This window comes from Lactuca virosa, chromosome 1, assembly GCF_052849685.1.
Source record: "Lactuca virosa cultivar CGN04683 chromosome 1, Lactuca_virosa_CGN04683_v6, whole genome shotgun sequence".
NCBI classification, from domain to species: Eukaryota; Viridiplantae; Streptophyta; class Magnoliopsida; order Asterales; family Asteraceae; genus Lactuca; species Lactuca virosa.
This window is the reverse complement of record NC_136426.1, coordinates 155,184,537-155,194,648: the sequence shown is the minus strand read 5'-3', so window position 1 is coordinate 155,194,648 and position 10,112 is coordinate 155,184,537. Positions and strand designations below refer to the sequence as shown.

General features: G+C 31.3%; 1 protein-coding gene across 1 annotated transcript; it reads right to left on the bottom strand.

The window, feature by feature from the left end:
• Positions 1-6,008: 6,008 nt before the first annotated feature.
• On the bottom strand, positions 6,009-9,370 carry LOC145160294 (F-box/FBD/LRR-repeat protein At1g13570-like). Its single transcript, XM_079079434.1, has 4 exons — positions 9,308-9,370; positions 8,113-8,942; positions 6,537-6,701; positions 6,009-6,462 (listed from the first exon to the last, which is right to left on the bottom strand). Exons 1-4 carry the CDS (start codon positions 9,309-9,311, stop codon positions 6,172-6,174), a joined length of 1,290 nt encoding a protein of 429 aa, XP_078935560.1. The 5' UTR covers positions 9,312-9,370; the 3' UTR covers positions 6,009-6,171.
• Between the last annotated feature and the right edge of the window lie 742 nt (positions 9,371-10,112).

Here is a 10,112-nt window from a genome sequence, read left to right as displayed (position 1 = left end):
CCAGATTTCCTAGATTCGGTGAGTTTCGAAGCAAATAAAGAGCACCATGAAGTTGATCCAAATCACCAAGTTCAAAATCCATCAACAACAAATTATGTAGACCATTAACTGTATGTGGAAGCCAATTCAGATTCTTTTCTGCACTCAAAAACTATGAGGAGGAAATCAGATTCTAACTTACCAGAAAAAAAAAAACGAGATTACATATATGGGAAAGGTGGGACCCGTTTATGCAATCTCCATTTGAGGAAAAGTACTTTGTAGCATACCTTAAGGAAATGACCATCAGTAACTAGAGATCTAACTTTGGGCAAGTTACTTAACATTGTAGCCAATGTCAATCTTTCAGCTCGAACGAAATCCTTTATGGGTTTCATAAATGCTATGCTAACATCAGTAAGACTAAGGCATGGAGTGTGCAATAACCGGAGCAACATGGCATCATGACAACCATAGACAAATAACATCTGCAGTTTAGTAACCTTGATGTTGAAACTATAAACATTTGTACAGTTACTAAGGGACAACGTATTAAGCTTTGGTAAGCTGATCTCAGTTTCGCAAAAGTTAGCTCCAAAATCAATATTCAGGAGAAAAAGAGTTTGAAGATTGATAAATCGTTCAAGCTCAAGTGGTTGCTTAAAGAAACAGTTCTTCAAATCAAGTTTTGTCAATTTTAGACAAGAGAACACATTAGAAGGAAGTTCATAACGTCGATTTGAAGTAGTAATTAACACAAGTTCCCTAACACTTTTTCTTGATAAGAGTAGCATCCATTGATCAACTTCTTGGTAACTATCAAGAAACATGTTTGGTATATGGAGATGAAATTTCAAGATAGGACCATTGTGAGAGGTCAAGACTTGGTTTATGGTATTTATAAACCCATTACGATCAAAAGCTCCATTTTGTGCAAATTTTATGGAGAACTGCTCATCAAGAACCAACACCTTAATTTTGGTCCATCTGTACCTCCACTTTTTTGATATAATGCTGGTCCTTACAATATCTTTAATTCGGAGCCTCTCTAAGATTGAGTCTATTAAGTGCTCTGGTAAGTTACTGATTCTATCTTCTTTAACACAAGTCAAAGACCTCCTCTTATATGTCCCTGTTATTGGATTAAAAAACACGAGTAAGTTATTTCGAAAAAATGGAAGGAATAAAAAAACATGGAGCAATAAAGTGCGTTGCTCATATTAGTATTGAGAGAAAAGTCCATTGCTATTATCCGCAAATTTCCATTTTACGTTTTATTTCTTACAAACATGCTTACAAGGATTCCTCTTTGTCACTTTAATTTTGATACGTTTTCATAACATAAAATATTATTAGAAATTAAATAAATTAATTACACATTATAATTGTCTTGTTCTAAAAAACACTATAATAGATTGAGAAAAGAATTGATTTATTTGCGCTATTTATGAGTTAATGATTGTAATCTTTTCGGTATAGTAAGATAAAGAATTGTTTTATTTCCAGTATTTATGAGTTGATCATTATGTTTTAAATATTAGCAAAGCCCTAAAAAGGGTTCACCTCTCTCTATGTTATTCATTGTATTTTCCCTGGTCTACAGTTTATTTGATTTATCCTCAAGTTTATAATTGAATCAATGGTTCCCCTGGCAAAACCTAACTTATAGAAACTCAAAGAAATGAAATTATAACATGACCATATCATATAGATTCTACTGGCAAGACCTAGCTTAATCCCTGCCTTGCAGAGTTAACCAGTATCTAAGTACTACATAATCTTCTCAAAGTGATCGGTTTATTCAACTGGAATGAGATCATAAAGAACAGACTTCAAACACAAAATCTATCAAACAAATTGATATTACTGTGACATGATATCAAGATTTCACATACGACTTTCAATGAATCAGATACATAGAGGTTTGTGAAGTAGAAACTTACGCATCATCACTTGAAGATACCTTCAGAGCGAATGTCAAAAATTTTAGATGAAAACAACTACTCTAGCGATCTTAATTTTTTAAATGTAAACGAGAAGGTTTGTAACAACTAACAAATACTTGCCAACCAATCTAATGATCTATATCCAACGCATATACAGATTTGAAACTTGAATGCGATCTATATCCAATCCATATACAAAGTTGAAATTTGAATGCGTTACCCTTATTTTTAGGGTTGTTATCTTGTATAATACGAGAATATCAATGTATATTTTTATATGGATAAATTCCATTAAAAACACTAGGTTTTCACAAAAATTAAATTTTAATATTGTGATATTCTTTGTCTCAAATCTGACACTCCTTTTACTAATTTGTTATAATTTTTACCGTTTAACCAGTCAACCTGGTTGACATGTGAATTTTGATAATGCGTAATGCTGACAGGGCATGATTACGTGACTCTAATTGGTGACATTATATTTTGAGTATCAAAACTGATAAATATAAAATATAGTAACTTTTATAGTAGTTATTCAAAATATAGTGACTTTTATGAAGTTTCCTTATCAATACTACTTTTGTGATATGTATCCAAAATCGGCCTACCAAGTGACTCATGGTTTGTAAGTTTCTTATACTTGATCATGTAATCATGGTATATTTTGTCTGGTTGTTATATTGTATGTACAATTTACGAATGCATATCTTTGACTCGGTCCCCTTTAATTATGTTCCATCATTATAATATCGCGCTAATCATTTGACTTCCATTCCATTCAGAATTTTAATCGATCCCTTATCTCATCCCTCGTGAAAACCCACTGTCACATATCTACTTTATATGTCCTAACCTATCTTAGTTCATTCACAAGCTTACCCGAGAAACCAATCACCACCACCATCACATCTTTCACCACTCATCACTTACCGCCCTCTCCTTATATAATGAATAACTAATAGACTAATCTGCCCGACAATTGTCCATTATCGCTTCCGATTCTTACATAAGCTTCTATAGAACCATATAGGAACAACTTTGAAGAAGAAAAAAGGAGATTTGGTTAAAACTGCCTCCATCTTTTCATGTTTTCGGTGATTGGGGTGTAGAAAGGAATTAAAAAGCATATGGATGTGCTTGGTTCTTGGAAGACTCTCTCCCTCCCTCGCTAAAAAAACCCTAAACACAAACCACTTACCACCCTGCCACCAACGGAGCACCATCACAGTTTACCCTTTCCATTGTTGGCATCTCTTTCTTTCTATAAAAAGCCCTAAATGCCACCACGACGACCAACTCACTACAACCCGTCACCGTTGTTCCGGCTTGTAGCTCGTTCTTGAGATGGTTTTTCTTGCAGCATATATAGAAATATTTAGTAATTTGAAAATTTTGGTGCTTATAATGGTAAGATATATTTTATATTTTGTTGTTTATAATTATGTGTGCATGTGTATGACAGTTTCAATGCTTAAACATATCAAACAAAATGTTATATCAAAGTGAGCAGGATATATATGGTATACAAAAGTCATTAAAGTTGCAACTAGAAGGCATAGGTAATAGTGGTGGAGCTAGGAATTTTAATACGGGGTATATAATCTTTTTCCAGATTCAAAATTATATGTTCAAAGAGTTTCTTAACATTTATAGTGGTAAATCGATATATATATATATATATATATATATATATATATATATATATATATATATATATATATATATATATATATATATATATATAATTTAAGCAAACGTTACAATTGAATCTGTCTAGTCATGTCTTGAAATCGGTCAATATTATTATTATCAAAAACTTGTAAAAACACATTCTTTTAAAAAAAATTGAATAAACAATCGTTTACAACTTGATCATCCGTGCTATTCTGCAATTTATTTTTGACATACGTCATTCCGAAAAGCTCTTTCTACCATTATTGTAGTAACCGTAAATGATATATTTTGTATAGTTATCATATTCCGTGTATTAAAAACATGGTATAATTTTTTAGTTGGAGATACAATAACATAAAACATGTTTACAAATAATGTTTTTAAATATAAAAAACAATTTTTTGGGGATGTTATAGTACTCCACCGTCCCATATAACTCCACCACTGATAGATAATAGGTTTGTTTCAGCATGTGCATGCGAATAGATTCAATACACAGATATGTTTGCAATAAATATGTCTCTCTTCTCAACTTTGTTTTTAATTTGTTGTATTTTTTCTTTTTTTGTGACCAGCAAAGTTCTGTGATTTATTTATATTTGTTTTGTAATCATATTTTACCCTTCTTTAACATAAAAGTTAAAATTGATAAGATTAGGCAACTTTGTTTTTTGGTTGTATTTTTTCTTTTTTCATGACCAACAAAGTTCTGTGGTTTATTTGTATCTCTTTTGTAATCATATTTTACCCTTATTTAACATAAAAGTTAAAACTGATAAGATTATGTAACAGTTAAAAATGGGTGATTATATGCACCTTTTGGAAGTGGTTGGATTAGATTAATTACAAATAATAGTAAGTTGTGATGGTTTTGTGTAAAATAATTTCTTGGATAAATCTGAAAAAAATTATATTACTACATTAATAATATTATTTAAAAAAAATTAAAAAAGATCCCGAAGTTTGCTTGTATTAAAGAATAAATATTTGGATGGTCTTAAAATGTTGTTTAGATAAATTTGTTGAACTTTATAAATTGACCCTTATGTGTCTGTCGACTAGAATATAAAATAAAATAAAATAAAAATAAATGGGGCTCGGGTTGGGTTTGTTTGTTAGGTCGATTTTTGTCAGCTCTATAGTTTTGGTTGTGAATAAGATAGTCTTAACCTTATCATATTTTGAAAATAAATCATTATATCGTTATTTATATAAACTTTAACGGTTAAGTCTTCAAGCAAGTAAGTTAACTCGACATTTGCATTAAGAGTTAAGACCAATAAGTTCAATTAAAACTATTGTTAAGCATCAAATATACCATTGTGATTAGATTGATCACGCAAAGCATGTGAACTTTATGTGTCATTGTCTAGAAGCATATTACCTGGACAAGTTTACATCTTACGCCCTCATGGAAGTATCAGTTAAAAGATACGCCTTTGGTTTCAATGACGTGAGTATAAAATGACGTTTACACGCAAAATCATATGTTTTCGATAGAAAACTATTTTTTTTGAAAAGAACCATTCGTCATCGTCTCTTTTCATGGGTACACATTTATAAAAGATAAGTAACTGTTGATAAAAAAACTATTCCCTAGAAAATAACTAACCCCCTCCTCCTCCGCCCCGATACCCGGTCACTGGAACAAGTTAATATGTTAAAGTAATCTTGAGTTAACATTCTAAGTGATTAATTACAATTTGTAAGGAAGCGACACAAATGGATTTATCAACTTTTGAGGATTGTAAGAACTAAAGAATTATCAATATTTTATAACTTGGTTAATACTTAATAAGTTTTATATGATAGCTGCAAGGAAACTATTCCTAAAATGATTTGTTTGTGATTTCTTCTTTATACCAAATTTAGAATGCGTGTATTTGATACATATTTAACATTGAAATTTTCCCAAATTTAGAAAGTTTGTATTTTTGTTACAAAACCCACCGTTTTCCCCGCCTGTGTTTTATCATTTTTACCTTTAAGTCATCATCTTTAAAAAGCAATGGATAACATCTTAAATATTTTTCACAAGCATCATAGATAATCTTTACCATGAAGGTGATAAAACTGTCATGTTGAATCGTTGACAATTTAACAACAAAGTCTATAATACCGACAAGCATGTGTAGGGCTCTTTCATGCATTCAAGAACTAGACTCTGAAGCAAAAGTGAGATTTTTATTTACAGTTAAAAGCAAGAGATATCAAGCAACTTTCATTGTTTTGTTTATTAATTATAGCAATTTGTCTTCAAGTTTTTCTTATTATAACACTGCACTTCAAAAATAATCACACAATTATAACATTGTACTTAAAATTTTGAAAAAAAAAATCACAGTTTTTTTATAGAGATTGCAGTTGATCCTATGATTTTGAGACAACAATAAACCATTTGAAGTAATGTAAACTAAAAAAAAATCCATCATACTTGACACTTCTATCGAAAATCACCCATGTCAAACAAATCAAGGGGAATAAAAAGAATAACAACCAATTCCACTATGTTTACAACAATGAAAAGCATAAAGCTAAACAACAATTTCAAGTTGAACATATTCTTATAAAACTATTTCTCGGGATTCAAGTAGATGATTTCTGCTTTTGGTGAGGCTCGAGGGAGCCTCATAACATGTTTAGCAATCGCAAATCTTCTTCGAATATTCAGACGTCCAATTGGTGTAATGGAGATCTTCTCAAGATTAGGTGAATGAGCAAGTAGAAGCTTTATAAAAAGCAGTTCCACTTCTAATCCTTCTAAACATGTTATCTCCACAGTCCTTAACTGTTTCAGTGTATAGTCCAAGCAGTTTGCAGCTTTCAAATGATCTAAAGCTAGGCCCACAAAATCTCGAGGCTCCTGAAAAAACATAAAAATTCAACTCTTGTGACATATAAAATAAAATCTAATTTTAGCAATTTTTAGTTAACAACCTCAAAGTGCACACGTAACGTGTCTAGATTTGGTGAGTTTCGAAGCAAACAAAGAGCAACATGAAGTTGATCCAAATCACCAACTTCAAAATCTTGCAACACTAAACGTTTTAAGCTGTTCATCGATAATGGAAGCCACTTTGGAATCTCTTCTGCAGACAAAAACTATGAGGTGAAAGTGAGATTTTAAGTTGCATAAAAACGTGAGAAATACATCTAACGAGGGTTTTAAGACAGTGTGTTGCAGTGAGAGGGACCATTTTTGTAATTTTGTTAAACATAGATAATTTCTTTAATTTTGTCTTTACACACACGGACCATTTCTGTAATTTTTTCATATATATAGGCACTATTTAAATAAATTTGTTACACAGGGACACTTTCTGTAACTTTATCTTTATACAGGGACCATTTCTGTAATTTTGTCTTAGACAGGGATCGTTTCTATAATTTTGTCATGTAGGGACCATTTCTGTAGCTTTATCTTACACAGGGATCATTTCTGTAATCTTGTCTATTTCCTACTGAGGGAACATTTCTGAATTTTGTCATAGATAGGGATCGTTTCTGTATGTTTGTCAGAGAGGGACCATTTTTGTAGCTTTATCTTACACAGGGATCATTTCTATAATTTTGTCTATTTCCTACCGACTACAGAGAGACCATTTCTGTAAATTTGTCTTAGATGGGGATCGTTTCTGTAATTTTGTCACAGAGGGACCATTTCTGTAGCTTTATTTTACACAAGAATCATTTCTGTAATTTCTTCTATTCCTACAGAGGGACCATTTCTGTAATTGTCTTTGACACGGATCATTTCGTTAATTTAGTCACAGAGGGACCATTTCTGTAGCTTTATCTTACGCAGGGTTCATTTCTGTAATTTTTTCTATTTCCTACAGAGGGACCATTTCTGTAATTTTTCATAGACGGGATCGTTTCTGTAATTTTCTTACAGAAGGACCATTTCTGTAAAAAAATCTCACACAGGGACCATTTCTGTCATTTTGTATATAAAACACAAGACCAGTTTTGTAAAAAAAGTTACAGCGACCATTTCTGTCAGTTTATCTATTTGAATACTACAGGGACCAAAAATGCAATTCACTAAAAAAACACTATAGTTTGAAATTTGAATTAACCTTATCAATACTCAATCACGTATAACATTTTGATAAATGTTATATATAGGTAATTATGGAAGCGTAAATGGAAAGCATTAGTGTGCGTTTGGTTGTGAAAAATTGTTTTCATTTCCTAAGAAAAATGTTTTTAGAAAATAGAGTTGAATTTTCATTTTCAGTTTTTAATGAAAACGCGTTTTGTTGAAACGGTGGAGTTTTTCATTTTCCATCTTACAAATTTGGAAAACTTTGGAAAACTATAAAATTCACTTTTCTAACTTAAATACAATTTGGAAAACTGTAAATTTTCATTTTCTTAGAAAACTTTGGAAAACTAAACGAACCAAACGCGTTTTCAAAATTTCCGTTTTTCTTTTCTTGGAAAATTTTCCTAGAAAACTAGAAAATTTTCCATAACCAAACGCACCATAAAGTTTACTTTCGTATCATACCTTAAGAAAATTACCCTCGATTAAAAAGTCTTCAATTCTTGTTAAGCTACTTAAAAAGGTGATGGAATTTATCTTCTCAACTCTATCAAAATCTTCAAAAGTCTGAAAAGATACACCAAACACAATAAGAGAAGGATTTTCCAACAATTGTAGCAACTTAGCATCAGGACACGTGACAATAATCAAACTCTTCATCTTTGTAGCCTTGATGTTGAAATTCTGAACATTCATACACTCAAGAAAAGACAAATTCTTAAGTTGTGGTAAGTTGATCTGATTTCCACTTAAATTCTCCCCAAAATCAATATGCTCAAGAAAAAGTTCTTCAAGATTAAGAAACCCTTCAAACTGAAGTGGTGGATTGAAGTAACAATTCTCCAATATCAACTCTGTTAATCCTAAACATGAAAACACATGAGAAGGAAGCTCATATCGTCGATTTGAATTAGTAAGAACGAGTTTTGTCACATTGTTTCTTGATAAGAGCATCATCCATTCATCAATTTCTTGGAAGCTATCAAGAAACATAGGTGGTATATAGATAACAAATTTTGAGATTGGACCCTTGTGAAGGTTTAACACTTGGTTTATGGTGCTTATATATTCATTGTAATCAACTGCTCCATTTTTTGCAATTTTTTCATTGAAGTCGTCATCAAAAGTCAACACCTTCATTGAAGTCCATTTGTACCTCCATTTTTTTGATATGATGCTTGTTTTTATAGCATCTTCAAATGGGATCCGCTCTAAGATCGAGTCTATTAAGTGCTCTGACAAGTTACTGATTCTATCTTCTCCATTAAAAGTTACAGATCTCCTTTTACGTTTCCCTGTCATAAAAATGGGATATAAATCTAATGAAATTACATGACTAAATAATATACAGGAAAAACCAAGCTTAAACCCTTTAATACTTGCTGACTTGCATAATTAGCAACTATCCGATTATGTTTCGAATCGTATGTAATAGATCTTCTCAAATCGGTTTCTTGATTTATGTTTTCCAATGGATACGTGATAATTGACAATGAATTTTACAAAAACAGAGTTTGCGGATTCAACTGGATTGAGGAAAAGAAAGCATAAAGAGCATAATTCAACCAAAATCTCACAAATAAATCGACACAACAGTAAAAGGATATCGACATTTGTTGTACGAGAACCGAACACTTAGGTTTATGAAGTAGAAACTTACCCATCGAGAATCGAGATACGCTTGGAGCGACCGAATTAGAATGTCAAACAATTGGGAATTTACAATTTAGGGTATGTTGCCCACCAACCTGCCAATGAATTAAATATGGACGTAATTACAAATTTGGTATGTATGTTTTAACAATTGTTTGTTTAGGTCTAGTGAAATTTTATGTATAAATTTTGTCCTATTGCAAGATTTTAAATCGATTTTGGTCGATAAGTTATTAAATCTACATGCTTAGCTACTTTTAAGAAAATAATAAATTGGCCAACAAACTACTTTGTTTGATCTTATTTGGTTATCCATGTTTTTATTGGCATTTGCATGATCAAAATTTTGAATCGACGTCAACAACGTTATTTTGGAAATTATGAAAGCGTCTCCGAGTAATGTGAGGTGGCGGTTCATGTGATGCTAGCATCAATAGTGAACGTGACGTCTACATGATATTTCAGGTTTAATTATATATACTTCCAAAAAACTTAGAGCTTTATTATTATTTTTATTATATATACATATAAATCGTGGAATGCCAAATTTGTAAACTTTAGGACTTTAGACTTTGCTCATGACAGTTTGTGGTATTGACAACTTTGGTCTCTACTTTGAATTAATGCGTCTGAAAAACTGAAATTTCGTATTAAGCAGTTTTGAACAAAACAAACATTAAAATATTATAGTACATGTTACCTTGTTTCCGAATATATAAAGAACATCCAAAATAAAGTTCGTATGCAAAAGATACAACAGTTTTAATAAAATAGACAGTAAACATTGTTTTTCTTTAATCGTGTAAAATCGA